The 18509-nt window shown below is 40.2% G+C and overlaps 2 protein-coding genes across 6 annotated transcripts in view; both read left to right on the top strand.

The window, feature by feature from the left end:
- The first annotated feature begins 9730 nt into the window (after positions 1 to 9730).
- LOC104967795 (cell surface A33 antigen-like) lies at positions 9731 to 14868 on the top strand. The gene is made up of 7 exons (XM_010797326.1): positions 9731 to 9942; positions 10715 to 10878; positions 10992 to 11208; positions 11687 to 11851; positions 12408 to 12524; positions 12632 to 12758; positions 13357 to 14868. Exons 1-7 carry the CDS (start codon positions 9888 to 9890, stop codon positions 13853 to 13855), a joined length of 1344 nt encoding a protein of 447 aa, XP_010795628.1. The 5' UTR covers positions 9731 to 9887; the 3' UTR covers positions 13856 to 14868.
- Positions 14869 to 15576: 708 nt separating this feature from the next.
- Positions 15577 to 18509, top strand: part of LOC104967792 (immunoglobulin-like domain-containing receptor 2) — a 28871-nt gene continuing 25938 nt past the window's right edge. For all 5 annotated transcript variants that reach the window (XM_010797320.1, XM_010797321.1, XM_010797318.1 and 2 more), the window contains exon 1: positions 15577 to 15724. In XM_010797320.1, coding sequence (XP_010795622.1) covers positions 15607 to 15724 — 118 coding nt within the window. In that variant the 5' untranslated portion in view covers positions 15577 to 15606. The remainder of the gene's footprint in view (positions 15725 to 18509) is intronic.

Here is an 18509-nt window from a genome sequence, read left to right as displayed (position 1 = left end):
CTGACAGAGAGAAGTAAAACGTTTGAAAGAAGAAGAAATAAGTTATCATACTTCTAGAGAGACCCGGGCCTGTCCTTCGTGCCCTGGCTTAATAGCAGGCGCCGATCCCCACCACCTCTGTTTCGAGTGTTTGGGGAACCAGAATATGGCCGAGGCGGTGCCATTCACGTTCGCCATTCACGTTTGCCATTCACGTTTGCCATTCCAGCGGGGCGGATGGCTCCGTTTGCCGGGGAGGAGGATGACGAGGACTTCTCGTTGTCGGGCACTTCCGGGTCCGGCGTCCATGGAAGTCCACTGCCTGGTCTGTCCGCCAGGACTTCCCCCTGGTGATGGCCATGGCGGCGGAGCGTGGCAGCCCATCTGCTCCCAGCAGGCAGCAGGCTGGGAAGAGAACCTCTGCCCCGCTCCACTTGCCGCCCCAGTTGTAACTCCAGTAAAGGAGGCAGCCAGTGGGCGTGCGCATGTGAGTGTGATAAACCGCATGAAGTGCTGTCAAAGCGCTATGCGGGTGCAGGGACTTTATGGCCAGCGTGTTGTTCAGAAAACACACCTCGCCTAGTGTAATAGCTCAGATTGATGCATTTCACCGTCTGTGTGAAGACGGCATTATGACGGGGCGCGCGGCCCCCCGAGAGTGTGCCGCGGTGTGTTCAGGACAGAGAAAAGGGGCTTTACTCCATGTACTTCCTGGTTTCCAAGAAGACAGGAGAGTTCAGACCCATTCTGGATCTTCGCAGCCTGAATCAGCACATTGCCTGCAAAAGTTCCATATGTAAAACAATTACTGGAACTAGTGCAGCCGGGCGATTGGTTCACAACCATTGCCCTGAAGGATGCTAACTTTCATGTCAAAATGTCTCCAAAGCACAGAAAGTACTTCAGTTTTGATTTCCAGGTGGTAGCCTACTAGTACAACAGACTAACGTTAGGCTACTCCCTATCCCAATGCTGGCTCAGAAAATGTGTGGCCACAGCACTTCAGCCGCTTCACCACCATGTCATGAGGGTTTTCTTTTACGACCTCATAGCCATGGCCAGATCCAGGGAAGGGGCAAACACAGCCCAATTGATCCAAGTGGATTGTGGTCAATTGGAAGAAGAGCAGTCCCATACCTCGCCAGCAGGTGGGGTATCTGGGGATTTTGCTCGATGCAGGCGGACTACGTGCCACCCTGTCAGAGAGCAGACAGGCATCCCTGCGTCAGGCAGTTTGCAGGCTGCGACAGGGGGCAACGGTGACAACTTGACCTTCATGCAGACTCTGGGTCTCATGGCGGCTGCTCACCTCGTGAGTCGACCTGAAGGACGCTTACTTTCCTGTCGAAAGTTGCTCCAAAGCACAGAAAAGTATTTCCGTTTTGCCTTCCAGGGGGTAGCCTACGAGTACAACAGACTACCGTTTGGCTACTCCCTATCCCCACGCACGTTCAGTGAATGTGTGGCCACAGCGCTTCAGCCGCTTCGCGACCATGGCAGAAAAGCAAGCACACTCGGAATAAAGTATTATTTCTTTTTTTTAATTTATTCTGATTTCACATCGCATAAACACCATTTCCCAACGTGCATTGCGGCTAAACCATCGAATCACCGAGCTGAGGATCTTCCCTACATCTGTTTCCGGTATTGTTAATGACGGATGTATTTTGTTAGACACACATTGCTTCACATTTAAATTTTAATGTACATTAAAATATTTCGTGAGGCCTTCTAAAATATTTTTAAATATAACTACGGTTCTAGTTGGAGAGTTTGTAAATTAACATGAACCGAAGCTGTTGCCTGGCAACGCAATCGCACAACGTCACGTCCGTTAATTCCACAACCACACACATGGATTAACATTGATTTAATACATTAATGTAGCCTTTGTTTCTGCTAAAAGAGGTTACGACCAGCTGGGGCAACAAGAAAATCGGCAAAATCGAGTGTGACTATTACAAAATAAATCATTATTATATTAATAATGACCATAACAGTCGACCGTCGGGGTAACATTTGCTTGGCATTTCATATCTCCACTGGTTGGGCCATGTTAACAATACCGTGTAACTGTCACGTTTGAAGGGACGAAATCGTGACATCTTCACGTCTCCCAGCATGGTAAATCCTCCCATGTTCACGTCTCGCCGTGATACCGGGTTGAAAATAAGCCTTACCTTAAAGATAACATCAACCTGCTGTTATGAATAATTGGAGGAAGTGATGTGTATTAAAACTGTTGAACATGTGTATCCGGGGTGAAAGGAAGGGAAGGAAATGGAGTAATTTATTTTTCTTTGCCCACTTAACCTCCACAGAATACTTCATTACATCTCCTGTCTATTTTCCCAGTTTCAAAACAAACTTGAATACACCACTTCAGTCAAGGATAATATAAGAGCTGTGCTTCATCTAAGTCTGCACAACCGCACTACACATCACTATTGATATTTTTGAAGGTCGAACACTGTAACTCGCAGCCCTTATATTCAGAATTGTAATGTGTCAGTGAAGATCCATCAACATTCATCCCTCCAGCAGCCATGTTGAGCACCTTCTTGTTGCCGCAGCATGCAATTTAAACTATTGATAATTGATTATATAAAGAGAATCTTGTCCAACCAAATATGAAGTTGAACCTTACAGTGGAAAAAATGCTGCTCCAAAAACAAGTTAAACAATAATGAAAACAAGCCGTTTTCACTTGAAATAAGTACAACAATCTGCCAATAGATCAAGTGAAAATTTGCTTGGTCAGATTCCTTGAAATAAGATGGGATATTTAGATAAATCAGATCTTGTAATTAGCTGGGAGAACTAATTTTGAACTATATTTGACCAGAATCAGGAAATGTTGTGTTACAATATAAGCCGCAAATGCTCAAAAGTTTTCTATTTTCTGATGTTAGTTGGTGATTTTCTAATAAATATGTAAACAAATATGCGTTTCATCTGAGATACAACTCAAAATAAGATTGTTTGACTTAACAAGATGATGCATGCATTGTCTAAAAACAAGACCTGTGATATCTCACTGCAGTGTCACTTCTGAAGTTATTATGTCTAATGTCAGGTGTAAAGACATATTCTGATAGATATTAGACAAATATACCTGGCAAGATTTCAAGTTTTTGTAGTGTAGACCTGTAGCTCAATTCCTCTACACATACTCCCAGGTCAGATAGGTTGTATAAGACATATTGTGACAAATCTATAGCAAGGTTTCTCTCTTTGGATCAGAGGCTGCAAATTAGGCAAGTTGTTTAGGCTAGTTGGGAAAATAAATGCATTACAACGGCCCAAAACACTTCCATTACGAAAAACGCGCTGCATTTAAAAAAAGAATGCAAATATAAAGACACAAATGTTCCAAAACACGTTAAGAAACATCTTCACCAACTTCACAACACATGCATGAACTAAATGCTGCAAATAAAAAAGATGCAACAAAAAAACGCTGTAAGAAAAACAAACAGGGAGCGATACACAGTGCTTTTTGACATTTGGGATTATAAAACTTGTCAACTGTCACTGTTGGAAAGGGTAGTCTGTTTTATCATTGTAAGTGCTTTGTGATTATATTTGAAATGACTGAGTAGCAGGTTAGCTAGCTATCGTACAACAGATCTGCAATAATATCAGAAGGAATTATGCAATTACATTGTTACATTAAGCCAGTAAAATGTTTAGGTACATTTCCAGTGACAGTTGGCCAACTTTATAATCCCCAGATCCAGGTCCCCGCTGTGTGCATCTATTAAGTGTCCACTGGTTCCGTTGTGTTTTGAGCTTCTTACTAAAATAATGGAAGTGTTTTGGGCCATTGTAGTGCGTTTGCCCCTGACAGCCACCATTCTCAGCACTCTGAATGTGGGCTACCACTGTGGGGTTCATTTTGAGCATAAATGAACACGCAAATAAAAGTAGGATCGCACACCATCAAAAAAACTGCTTAGTAAATGTGTTATCATTCCAATATGTATATATCAAAGAACAACAATCTAAAATGCTAAAGAAATGGGACTTGAATCTGGGTGAATCTTATGGATTGTTGATTTTCTCGGCTGTAAAGTCCATCAGATATGAGTAGGTATCTCTGTCAAAGTGACTACATGTGCAGGATTCCTCCATGGATTTACTTTATCACCTTTATTGTTTATTTTATACACCAACTCTTGCATTAGCAGGTTCGCCCTTTATGAAGTAAACACAGATGATACTGTCTTGGGGAGCCACCTGGAGCAGAAACAGATCTGACTACTTCCTAAATTGGAGTGAGTCAAACATAACATAACCCTAATAACTTTAGAACAATTGAACATTAATTTTATAAGATGCAATTGTCTTGTACTTTTATCAGCGAGGAGCAAAAACCATTTAGAATTATCTCACTAACAGAAGACACAACAAAGATTATGATTTTTAAAGAAATAATTATCCTTAAAGGACCATATGCTTCAAATGTTTTACTGTCTTGTAATGAAAGGGTTTTACCTTCTGCATCCTGAGGAACAGAAAATGAATGCCAGCTAAACAGTGAATAGTGACATGAAGCCAATTATTTTGAGACTTCTCTAGGAATAATCCATTTGATTGAAACATTAGTATTGCACACTGCTCGAGGGCAAAGTCAGTGACAGCTCAACTATATTCTGACTTTGATATGATAATTTTTTTCTAATTTCCTGCTTACACACAGTTATTCGTTTGATAAAGACATGACTGGGGTTAATAAAGATGTTCCTACTACTACAAGAAATAACGAAGTGGCCAAAGATCAGAAATAATGAGAGGAAGAACTGACACACACACACACACACACACACACACACACACACACACACACACACACACACACACACACACACACACACACACACACACACCTATTGTGTATTTTTCCGTTTCTTCTCTCGTGTTTCAAACCGATTTTCATTTAAATTAAAGCATTTTGAAACATAGACTTTTAAACATTATAGGCCTACCAAATTAAAAATGTCCACTGACAGCTTACTGTTGATATTGGTAATTTCATTCAGAATATGACAGTGATTTATTGTTCCCCAGGCTAAACTATTATTGTCATAAGACAATATCAGTTTGAAATAAAAAATGTAGTGTAATGTATGTATTCTATCAATGTATTACTTACACGTGTCAGCAGCATTTAGCAGAATCACTTCGTTGTCATAGTGCTCCTCGATCAATGCTTAAATATTTGCTTCCCATCGCAGTAATAAAACATAAAGTTTGCACGCTCAGTATGCCTTCATCTAGCTCTTAAGAGGCAAAACAGGAAAAAATTTGGATAATTTGGCTTACTTCAGGGCTATTATGAAGGGAGCAGGCAAAAGGTTCAATAATAACAGAAAACAGTAGCCTACCTGTCAGCAGAGAGGGCGGTAAGAGTGAACACAGACACCCCGACCGAGGTGAGCTGAATGAAGGGGATGACTTTACAGCCCACTCTCCCGAACAGCCACTCCTCTGACAGGTAGCGGCTGGCATCCACCGGAGCGCAGGTCACCAGCAGTAAAACGTCCCCGAGCGCAAGGCTGGACATGAAGAGATTGGGCACATTTCGGACGGATTTGGCCGAGCAAAAGGTCTTGATGAGCGTGATGTTGCCAATAAGCCCCAACACGCTGATAACACCGTAAACTGAAGCGATGACCACGCCGGTGAACCACATCGTCCGTGCCGAGCTTTGGAGAGCAGTGACGCTGCGCGACGCATTAGTACAGATGGTCCATCTCCCCCGCGACCACTCAACAGGTTTTCTCTAGTACAATATTTAACGCAAGGACACATGGACAGGTCCTTTGGGGTTTCAGAAAAGCAAAACTTTTGTGTGCTCGTTCTATTCTGTGTTTAAACGTGGGGGTCGACTTGTTACCAAGTGCGCTCAAAGATTAACATGCACCAATAAAGGACAATCAATATGTGTGTCTGTGCTATTGGATTTCAGATAAAATGATTAGAGTGCTTAAAAATGATATGGTATCAAATGTGTAAATGGTTTTACAGTTTTTTGTTAAAAAATACATGTTGTTAGATGTATCTTCCCATACGGTTTGTTTGTAATCATTTGTTGTTTTTTTTTTTTTTAAAAAGGTATTGAACTTGCATCAAGATAAACATGTTTTTTGCTTTTGTCTTTGACCATTTTTAACTGGTTAACTGGTTAAAATGCTGTCTTTCACATCATTTATTTATATTTATTTAATATTGTCAAATATATCCATCCTTCTCTGAATTGAGAAAAGTGGTTGTCACATTAATTTTTAAGTTCCAAGGACAGTAACGAGAGATAATGTAATGTCAAGGCTGAAAGGGATGAACATAAGTGTCTGACAAACAATGAACATGGGATGACCTTCAGATTGCAGTGCAGATATTTGACCAATCTGCAATTGAGTCTTTCGACCTTTTACATGCAGGAGACAGAAACAGTGTGAAAATGCTGTTAAAATTGGAAAATTGATCTACCACACAAGTCTGAAGGAAATCCACAGGCTCCGTCTACCAGGTACAGAACAAAGCAGGGCATCATTATGCTGTACCTGATGCTGAAGGTGATTATTATTCAGGCTACAGTATAAGTCACTCTTTCTATCTCTAATACTTCATATCGACGGTTTTGTGTGCTTTTCAGTTTTTTGACGACAAGCTCGACGTCCAAACAGCCTTTTAACGATTTCTTTGGCTACAGTATAAATCACTCTTTCTATCTCTAATACTTCATATCGACGGTTTTGTGTGCTTTTCAGTTTTTTGACGACAAGCTCGACGTCCAAACAGCCTTTTAACGATTTCTTTGTAATTTTCCCCCTTGTTGTCTGAGTTATTGAAATCTGTCATTAGAAAGGATCCTGGTAGGGATAAATGTATTAACAATTGAAAAACAGTCAATTGTTATCTGAATACTTTTTCAGACTCAGTGCGTATCCTGCCTTATACCAACTGTGTGTTGCAATAGACTGCGGCCCTGAAGAGGATGGGTTTAGATAGTTGATGATCAAATGGACTGCTTTTATCAAAATAGATTTTGTGACAATACTAAGAGCCCACAGCCATGCCACACAATGCTCTGTAAAACGGCACCTCTATCTACAGCTATGCTTTGAGCTAAATGATAATGTCACTGTGTTTGAATGCTCACAATGATGATGTTCGGATGTTTAACAGGTATATTATTTAACCAGTTAAGAATGTTAGTTTGCGTACCTTTTCTGAATTTGCACTTAACATAAAGTAAAGTGGAGGCTTATAACATCAGTAATAGTTTTGAAATATTTGGGTATGATTCAGAAGGGATATTGTAGTTTTGAACAGAAGATGGCGTTACATGACAAGTTAAGGGATTACAAAAGTTAATTATTTTGCGGGGGACATAAATGTCTACAGTGCCAAATATCATGCCAAACAATCTAAAGTAAAATCTAATTTCATTAAGATTACCTGTATGTCAACCAATGTCTGTGTCAAGCCATCGAGATTTCAAGATATTTCTCTGCTTAAGAGAAACCTTTGACCTGTTGGTTGCTATATGAACAGTCAGGCAATCCTCCAAGTTGACAGGGTGTGTCCTCTGAACACCGTGAAAGATTTAACCAAATTATGTCTGATTCCATCCAAAATGTGTACAAAGATCTCTATCTGTACCAAATTGGTGGTCCGGCCAAATGGCATTGCCATAGCCACACAGCATATATAAATAAGCAAACTGTTATTATTGTACTTATTGTAAGTCGCTTTTGGGTAAACTGCCTCTTTTAAAAGGGCATGATGAGAAGCAGTGCTTAGTTAAAATCAAATAATTTGATACTATGACCTGTGTAGTCCCAAAATGGCTAAATGTGTTAACCTGTGAGTGAGTCATGTTGTTCTCCTGGTGAGTGTTATGGGATGTGATATTTTCACAGACTGACTGATTGAATTTACCTGATCTCCTGCTGGGTCCTCATCCTGTTATGACCCAGGGGGTTACTGCAGTAAGTGATGTCTCTATGGGTCCTCAGCTGCCTCCGGGTAATGGGACTTCACAGGTATCAGAAATGAAAAAGGACTAACAAGAAGACCGATTCAGTGAGACCACTTACAGGTGGAGCTCTGAAATACACTTCAACACAGACATGACAGATACAAACAGGGAAACAACAAATGAAATCCAGCAGGGTGTAATGTGCCACAGAGAGAGAACATCGTTAATTCCTGTTCATCTCTGTGGTTTGTTAACAGCTGCCAGGCAATTTTAAGTGGTTTAATGTGTGAGAAAGAACATAAAAAGTGTCGTGGGGTCCGGAGTCATTATGTGGAGGCAAGATAAGACTGCCGGGAGCACAAGAGTGGAAATTGTTTTTTACTGTTAAGCAGTGGAGAAGGAGGGGATGGGAAAGAAAAGGAAACCTGGAGGAGAAGTTTTCCGGGAAAAATACAAATGTACATGAATTTACATAAAAACATACAAATACATTTAGATACAGATATACATAAGTGGAGAAAAAAACATCTCACATATATTATTTTCCCTTTATGAAAGGGCTTCAAGCTTTGTGAAGATACAGGCACTACTGTCACATGAAATGCTAACAAAAGATTAATGATCCTCAGACACTTGCTGCCTATCTCTTAGCAGACGTGCACAGTTTTATCTTTTTTGCAATCCCCTGACTGTAATGATGAATGTCTCAAAATGCTACATTGAACCTCTTGCACAAAAAGCTGCAATCAAGAATTTAACAGTCCTTTGAGGGAGCATGTTACAATGAAGCATATTAAAAAGTTATTTATGTTCAATATGATTCTAATGTGTGTGTCATAAAAAAGCTTTTACTACTGGAATCTGCAAATAGCAACATTATTTATAATTCCCCTTATGCACTACTAGTGGACATTTTTAAATTGACATAATGTTATCTTCTCTCTTTATGGAGATTGTGTAACCATGTAAATGCATATGAATATTTCCATTGAATTAAAATGTGGTTGGTTTTAGTTATGGGGGACATAGGTACCCCTCATAAACATGCCAATCCTGGCTCCTAAATAGTGGGTATGAGCTCAACATTGACATCAGGACATAGGCCTTGTAACTGATTCACCAGCACTTACTATGGTGTGATCTTGCTTGAATTGAATATATCTGCACTTTCTTTGTTCAGAGTTTGATTCTTTATGTTTTTTGCACTTATTGTAAGTCGCTTTGGATAAAAGCGTCAGCCAAATTATATGTAATGTAATGTTATGAGGGTAATTATGGAACAGGTTCGCTTGAAAAGTTTTCCTGAAATTCCCACTGTTCTTTCGTTATTTTTCTCTTGCTGTTTCGTTGTTGCCTCCAGGTGAAACATACTCGTCTAACCAGTCTGACAGGACCAAACGCTTCTCTTGTTCCAACATCAGTTGATCGCTGCCCCACCCACACAGTCAAATGTTTGTTTTTCACAACCTAAACTTCCCTATTCCTTCTCTCTTGCAACATAAAGCCGACTGGTCAACGATACAAGTCTAAAACATTAAAAGTGATAGGCCTACTTTAGAGGATTCACGTTAATCAATTTGGTTCGATTTGGAAACAGTGCTGCTGATGTCAAATCAACCCTCAGAAAACGTCTAGCCAAGGAATAGGCTATCTCAAAAGACTGAAGTATAGACAAATGCATTTGGGGCAAGCAGTCACACGCCAGGTGGGTAGGTAAAGAATGTTACCCGCAGGAGCTGCAGCGATTGGCTGTGGCAGCTGTCAGTCACTCGTACGCGGCGGGCGCACCCATTGGGCGCATCACTCTCAAATCTGTGGGGTTTCGATGCATTGCAAGTAGGCCTCTGGTCAGCTGCGGTTCCCTGTTTGATTTAAGAGCAAACAACCACTCAAAGAATAACCAGTGAGTTAGTTTGAGAAAATGAAAGCCTTGGCAATGGAGAGGAGGATGTATACATTGACTCTGCTATCTCTGGGTGAGTATTCCTTCTGCAAGAAAAAAATGTTTGCTTCCTTTGCTTTGCGCCTTACCGAGCTGCCACACCTGTTTACGCTCCTTCAGGTATTCGGAGACCGAGCAGAGCTACCTGTTTATGCGGGCGACATGGGTGATTGGGCTCTGGACAAGTAACCAGTTCAAATGAATGATACAAAAATAAGCTTAGTAGAATTTACAAATCTTGGGAAGATCTTGAATTTAACATTATCAATAGTCACACCCCAGGTTTGGAGTTACCTTTTGTTCATGCATAAAATGCATACGAGACTTGTTTCAAGATGAAGGGTAGTCATCATTTAAAAAAAAAACTAAATATTGATTACTTTGAGGGTAAAATACCGATGTATCTTTTCTATGTACAAAAACTGTTCCCGATTGGCGTTTTGATTTGTTTGATAGATGGTAGCCTACACAATCAAACGATATCGAAATAAATTCAGTTTACTTTCTTTGAAGGATCAGAAAACGAGAAAATATTAACGAACCTGTGAATGTTTGGGAATTAACGGATTTATTTATTTTTTACAACGGACTTGTTTTGTTTGTGTATGTGGGAGGCAGGGTGAGTGGGGTAATTTATTGCAGTTCTGGTTTGCTGCTGAATCAACCCCAGTGAAGACGCACTTTACACAGATGCCGTAATGTTTGATAAACATTATAAATTCACTGCGGTTTACTTTTTTAAATAAATGACAAGCACTTCAAGCCTCATTGTGATAACCAGTATTCTCCTTTTTTCAATGTGACAGTGTTGTCAGGTGTCGGTGCCGTTGTTGTGAGAATCCCTAAGAGTGTATATGAGTTTGCCAGGGGGGACAACATCACAATACCCTGCACCTTTGTACCAAAAGGCCCCCCTAAATACGTTGTCATTTCATGGTCTGTTGAAGCTGCAGTAGTTGGTGCTAAAGAGGTAAGATACTACAATGTGTTTATGTGTGTGCATTAGTATATTTCTTTATTATCTGATAACAAGAGTTTTTCCCCCTATTTTACTGTTCCTCTGATGCTCTTGTTTTCTTGAAGATCAACATCGTCACCTATTATTCTGTTGATAAAACCACTGACATAAAAGCACTGTATGAGGGTCGGTTGTCCCTGGATGTCGATGTTCCCGCGGGGAAGGCCAACCTGAAACTCTTCAACATCAAACTAGAAGACAACAAGTTGTTTGAGTGTCGTCTTCTGATCCCCTCAGATGATGAGGGCACCCCAGCCGCCTTTACACGTTTGGTGGTTCTAGGTAACATTTTATTTGTTTAAAAATAATTATTCTGCATTTAAGGGTTTCAAAGTAGGTGCAAGGACTAGCATCTTGCATGTTGGATTTGGCATACCATTCAGTATAATATCAGGTGTCATACTATAACTTTGAAAGATGTTTAAGTTCAGTCAGTATTGCTCTTTGCATTTAAATGTTCTCTAATCCATTGCAAAATGGCCTGCAAATAATGAAAAGTGTAAATCAACATGTGAAAGTAGATCCTCAAAAGTTCTCTTCCTGTTTTAACCATTTTGCCACCTGTGTTACTAAAAGCTACTTTGTTGCCAGGTGGAAGCGATATGTTTCAACAATCATTCTCCACATTAACGGCCTAAATAGAACAAAAAGTGTATAATGTTGTATTCTCTAATAATATATTCTTCTCAGATTCCGCAATCTATATTTCGTCTGAAGACATATTTTCACGGACAAATTACACTTCTTTTTTTTCTTCTAGTGGCTCCATCTACTCCCATCTGCAAGATGCAGGGTAAGGCAGAGTACGGCAAGAACGTCAACCTGACCTGCCTGTCTGAGGAAGGTTCCCCTGCACCCACCTATACATGGCAAAGTCAAGATGTCAGGAACATGCCTCGTGTTCGTGACCCCAGAACCACAGATAGTAAGTATCATTGTCTGTCTGGCCTATCAACACTTTATATTTACTATTAATATTTATTTAATCCTCTTGTATCTCAACAGGGCCTTCCTGGCCCTATATATGAGATCTCTTCTTCGAAGGAGTCCTGGTCAAAATGACAGCACTAGTAGTTTACCTTGTCAAAGCACATACAATGCATGGAAACAATGCAAGGGAAAGAGTAAAACATGTGATTCACATAGTCAAAGATAAAGTCAACCCTCAGTATACTTCTGCAAATGTATGGTCTGTGGTGTCAGCATCACTTGTAGCCGATACGTCCCTGCATCTCTAATGTGGAATCTGACCAATAATAATGCAAGTTTAGATATTTAAACATTTTAAATAATCAAATACATGCTTTCATAAAAAAAAATAATACAAAATAAATATTTAAATTTCTTAGTTTTGAAAAAAAATGATTGAGCTTCTTTTTCTTTAAAGGTAAATAAAAGTATTGTGAAGAATATGTAGTAAATTAAAACATAAAATCATTATGGCAGTGATGTGCATATGTGACCGTCTCTTTGTCTTTCAGAGGGAGGCATACTGTCTCTGTATAATATCTCCAAAGATACATCTGGATACTACGTCTGCACCTCAAGAAACAAAATCCGCTCTGCTACCTGCAACATCACCCTCACAGTCATGCCACGTGAGAAAAACTTTCTAATAGCAGCTTTTTATACGAAAATTGTTGTGAGAAGAGAACTGAGTATTCCCAATAAAAACATCCTTGTTCTTGTTCTTCCACTCATACAGCTTCCATGAACATTGGGTCCACTGCAGGAATCATTGGTGGAGTGGTTGCCCTGTTGATAGTACTCATCATCGTCATCTATTTCTGCTGCTGCAGGAAGAAGAAGAAGGAGGAGGAATACGCAATGGGGTAAATATGTTCTCCCTTACACTGACTGAACAAGATGCTGTTTTATGATAACCGAAAAAATCAGACAGCCTTCGGTCAACCGAGAAACATACTCGCTGAAACATATTTAAAAAAAGAATATTATAACAGCAGACTACATGTTTGTACCAAAACACTTCCAAAACTGCTTATTACCAACAGACCTTTATGAAAAGGAAGCTGCAAGTCAATGTTTCACATAAATAAGCTTCAGAAACTTGTTCTGATATACACAGCCATATTCGCTCCATTTGGACAAATGTTCAAGTATTTTTATGTCATGTTTATTCCTGTATCTCTATCTCTAGTCTTGCCAAATTTGGCTAATAGATAATTTGGATCAGATAACAGGTGCTGTTGGCCTAGGCAGTTGACAATGGTGCTTATGTGAAAGGTTCAAGCTTTTTTTAATATTAAGTTTTTGTTTTGTTTTGGCAAGGCTACATTAAATATTTCAAGAACCAACCCGACTCAGCTAAGCTGGTTTCAAGGCAGCTAGTCTTTGGTGAAATCTATTTTCCAGGAGAACATTGCCAAAGAAAAAATAACAATAGCTGACTGTTATGTGTTCCCTTTCCAGAGTTCGTGAGGAAGAGTACAGTGACAAAGAGCTAGCTAGGAATGGTGATGGTCGCCGTCCTGATGGGCACGAGGACCCCCAAGGTTATGATGACTCCAGCGTGAGGAGGAGCCCTGTTGAGCGCAACGAACGCAACGAGGAACGGAGTGAGCGCGACTACGATCGCCGCAAGGATAATGAGGATGGGCGCAGCGATTACAACGACCGTCGCAGCGACTATGACGATCGGCGCAGCGACTATGACGATCGGCGCAGCGACTACGATGATCGACGCAGTGACTATGATGACCGGCGTGACAAGCCGAGTGACCGCAATGAGCGTTACGACGACGACCCCCGCTATGATGACCGAAAAGACCGTCGTTCTGATGTTGATGACCGCTATGATGACCGAAGAGACCGTCGTTCTGATGTTGATGACCGCCATGATGAGCCCTATGATGATCGTGACAAACCATCGGTGCCAGCCAATAAGCCAACTAGGAGGCAAAATGACTAGTAAAGCATCCAACCTGTATCAACTGCAATCTTCCAACTTCTGGTTTATCTCCTTGGGCTTTACTCCAATGGCAGCCAGTAATCTCACACTCAAGGTGTGACCTGATTGGCTAAAACGCCATAACTATACTAGAATTTAGTGGAATCATAATCTGTCCTTTTTAGGGTGAAGTTGTTATTGGGAGGATCATTTGAAGAAGAGCAGAAAGCAAAATGGTGGCCACAAAGCCTATCTGATCCATTTTAAACAGAGAGTGGGCGGGGTCAGCCTATAGGGCATGATCTATATATTATTTTTTCTTTACCAAAACACATGTCATACAAATATTAGCAACCAGTCAAAGATTTCAGAGATCCCCCAGAAAAAGGTTTTTCTAATCAAGAAATTAGCTGGTATTTTATCTTTAAACTCAACACCATTGCATTGTTGCATAACAACATGCTGAAGCAAGGCCTTGTTATGTGTCTGCTTATGTGTGGTTTCTGCTGTTGGGTGTAACTGGTGGTGGTTTTTCTTTTCTTTTTTTTGGAACCTACCTCCACACAAAAGACTTCAATTTTTCTCACACTTCATTGAATGATGTGTTTATTTCAGTTAGACACTGTCAAAACTTGTATAGTATACTGAGCCTTTTAAATGTCCTCCTATGTGGTGTGTCTAATTTTTCAAACCATGACATTAGAAACTAGAACTAGAACTTCTTCTTTTTCTTCTTCTTTTTAAATCACAAATTAAATTAGCATTATTTAATACAGATTTTTCTATAATTGAACATGTGCAGTATAAAACATCCTTTACCATGCCACCTTCAAAGTTGTTGTTCTTATGTCGATTTTGTTTTTTAACAGGTTCCTATTAAATGAACAATGGCAAATGTACATTATAAATACTATTTTATCTCAACAATGGTTATCTGTTTAATATTTGGATTTATGTTGTGAACATTGTGTGATGCATTCCATTCCTGAATTATGCTGTAAAAATTAAGCTGAAATAAATAAATTAAAAAACAACTTTTTTCTACCATGAAACTTGAACACTAGATGGCAACAGTACACCAAACAATGTACGGCAATCCTCTGATCACATGATGTAATTGATGGCAGGTGAAAACTAAAATATATTTAGTAGTAGGCCTAGTGCCGGTTTAAGTATTATGTATTTATGTAATGTAGTGGATTCATTAACGTCCTAACTTCTTTTATTACCCTCACTCCATCACTGCCACTCAATTGTCTGGAAAGAGCGTCTGCGGCGTCAAGTTACAGGGCGAGGCAGGCAACTATTGCCGGGATCATTTGGTCTTCAAAATAAAACGATACAAGTTAACCTCAATAACATACAAGCAAGCAGCTGGATATTATTTTCATTGATGCCTAAAGTCTATTGACATAACGCACCTCATCTTTCAAACGATGCTAACACGTGTTTGGCTAAGACTCGTCTCTTGGCTATGTTATTATTTTTAATATTTGGCATGTTGTTCCAATATTGGATGGGGATTGGTGGTACTGTGTAAAATGTCGCTGGGTAACATAAACTACACTGTTTTCTAGCAACTGAACTTGACAAAATATGTAGGCCTACTCACTCATTAACATTAACTGCCACAACGGAGCTTTTATTGTGGAAACAGTGACCGGAAGTCATGTGTTTTTATTTCACCAAGCTTCACGCTGGTCCCGTTATGTGCCAGTGACCGTTAGTTTGTAACTGTGTGTGTGAGCCAGAACCAGAAGTATCGCCCGGGGATGAGAAGAAAGAGAAAAGAGGACGACGTTCTTCAGAAGACTGTTATAATATCCACCTGCAGGATTTGGAAAATGATTTTGGTGCCGAAGTGCTGGATTTTTATCGTTTGTCTGACAGGTAAGGACAGAGCAGACGATGGTATCCACTAAAGTGGTGTAACAGGTTGTTTAATAACTTTGTGCTCCCCATTGTACACTTTATACGCGTTATTCTTCCTGAGCACACTACTAACCTCTCCCAAAACGATAGTGTTTACACAGGAAATATTATAAAGTGAAGTTATAGTTGCTAAATTGACGGTATGTTAGTAACGTTAGTGCTGCAGCAGACTCAGTCATGTGTGAAGGAATGATCCAAAGCTTTTAGTCCGGGAGCCAAAGCCTGATTTTTGGATGAACCTTGTTTCGTCTGATAAAGTTTGTTTTTCTGCTGTTTCTTGTAGCTTGGGGGTACCTCTTCAAAATCCAAGAGGGTGCCCGGTGCTATCCCTTGAGCATTTTTGGATATTAACCCCTTCACGGCCAAAACGCCAAAATCCCAGAAAAATAAGGATTTATGAGATTTCATGCAAAATACTTAAATCAAATGCACCCAATTTAATTTCTCCAATGTGTATTCAATAGGAGTACAGGAGGGTGCCCACTGATAACCTTTTAGCATTTTCAGATATTAACCCCTTCATGCCCAACACGCCTAAATCCCAGAAAAATAAGGATTTATGAAATTGCAATAATATTGAAATATATTCAAATCAAATGCATCACATTTGCCTTCCTCAATGTTTATATTCATACAGTGCATTGTATTATAAATTAATTAATATTAACCCTTTTAAGCTGACCCAGCAAAACATACTTTTGAAGTGCAGTGAATTCTGCAAAGACAATGCAAACAACTTCTCTCTTTTGCTCATGCAACTGCGTGGCGTTTATTACCAACAACAAAAAGGAAAGGTAAGCAGATTGTTGGAAAAAACGTTGCTCATTAGTATATATAAATGACACATTACTGTTAGGATCTTGAGCATCCCACCCTGAAACATGCACAGAACATTGTGCATGGCAAACCATGCACTTTACAACTGCACTTCTTGGAATTGCAAGGGGTCTCACTCTTGCAGCCACACCTTATCATCTCCAAAATATAATCTGGGACACGTTTGGCATCTTCTGGTAGATGGATTGGGATCAGTGACCTGTTACACGTATCTTTTTTCCATCCAAATTCCTATGGGTTCAGTGCTGGCAGCAGGTTTACATTGAGATTTCGCCACAACATTGCCTGAAAGTGGGCCTTCTTGACATTCTCAATGAAGGCTTCATTTTTTGGTGGTAGAGCAGCAAGGTTTGGAGCACCAACTTGTGTTTGTTTGTGCCCCGTAGATGGACAAGCCTGTCTTCAGTCAGTTCCTTAAATATGAATCGGTTGAGCTGTTTCTTGTTTTCAATTGATGATGTTATAGCGGAATGTTTAATACAGCGTATTTCTGATATTCATTAAAGATCACATGGTATTCCATATGATGTGTGTTACTGAGTTGGGTCACACACAGTTAGAGAGGCAATGGTCGTTCTGAATTATCAATAGATGTATTCATTTTAAGTGAGCTGACACCGAGGGTAGAGGAAGTTCAGAGAAGGCCTCAGGTTATAAAAACAGTTAACCTTTGTTAGTTAAATAATCCTATGGATGTCATGAGACAATGACGTTTAAACATATACAAGTATAGCTTTCAGAGATATAAACATGTGACATTTGTGTGGTAGGCTGCATGATAAAATGCGTGTGCGTTAAAAATGCTTAGGGAGAATGTACTGTATGTATGCTGTATGATTGTTGCTACTATTGGGGGGAATTTCCGCGATTGGCTGCTGTGGCAGCAGGTGATGTACTTCCCATTATTGTTTGTTTGTTGCAACAACTAAATAATAATTGCTGATCAGCTATATCTGTGTTTGTGTTTTATTGATTCCTCTCTGTTTCATTCTTTCCTGTTGTGTTGTGCTGGATCGCCACAACAATGACAAGACAACCTTCTGGGCTGGTGGCTTAGTTGATAGTAGGAGATGATGTTTCCTATTGACCACTGTCTCCCTGACTTCTCTGGTGACAGACTTGATACTGTAATCATAGTATCTGTCAAAGATGAGGTAGACGTCACTCTCTGACAGGTATTAAATCAGCCGTGTTTTAATATTATCAATAAAATCAGCGACAGTACCATCAGCTGGCCAGTGTATGGTCCAAAGAAGTGCTGATCCATCAATGACAGTGACTGCATCACCGGCATTCCGGACTTCAACCTGGAGTGACTTCTTCAGTGTGGACTTGGCTTTACAAATTCTCATTCCATCCTCTGTGAACATGGCAGTTGGGATTGGTGCCAGCTCATAGGCAAGGACATCCTTCACGTCAACATCGCGGTCACTAGAGAACAGTGCAATGGTCCTTGAATAGATCACATTTAGGTCATACATTTTGGAGTCGCCAATTGTGATGGATTTGGTTGTTGTTGCCATGGTCTTCACTTTGCTTGAGATGGTGTTGTGAAATCCCTCTGGCCAGGTCTTTTCAAATTGTTCTAACATTGCCTCTCCAATCTTTACAGCACTGTCTACACTGGCAGTTGGAGGGACTGTCTTGCCACTGGTGATGTTCACAATGCTCTCTCCTGGATGTGTGTTGGGATCCAATGGATGGAGGCAAGTGTCTAGTTTCTGATGAAGTCCATCCCTGTCCTTATTGTCTGCTCTAACCCTGGCTTTAGCCTCCTCCTTGTGATAGAGATGTACTTTTGTTGTATTTGTCTCCTCCTCTTCCATGTCCTTCATGTCTGATTCAATCTTGCAGCAGATGTGGCGGCTCAGGGCCCAGATCTTCAGTGCTTCTGGCTGCAAGGTTA

This window comes from Notothenia coriiceps, unplaced genomic scaffold (assembly GCF_000735185.1).
Source record: "Notothenia coriiceps isolate Sejong01 unplaced genomic scaffold, NC01 NC01_scaffold00037727, whole genome shotgun sequence".
Classification (NCBI taxonomy): Eukaryota; Metazoa; Chordata; class Actinopteri; order Perciformes; family Nototheniidae; genus Notothenia; species Notothenia coriiceps.
The sequence above is the reverse complement of the archived record's forward strand: the minus strand, read 5'-3'. Positions and strand labels throughout refer to the sequence as shown.

Bases quoted from the DNA above. Each gene is read 5' to 3' on its own strand.
- LOC104967795 (XM_010797326.1), top strand. From the start codon at position 9,888: ATGAAAGCCTTGGCAATGGAGAGGAGGATGTATACATTGACTCTGCTA. The intron at 9,943-10,714 runs GTGAGTATTCCT...TCAATGTGACAG, and splicing joins ATTGACTCTGCTATCTCTGG to TGTTGTCAGGTGTCGGTGCC. The intron at 12,525-12,631 runs GTGAGAAAAACT...CCACTCATACAG, and splicing joins CACCCTCACAGTCATGCCAC to CTTCCATGAACATTGGGTCC.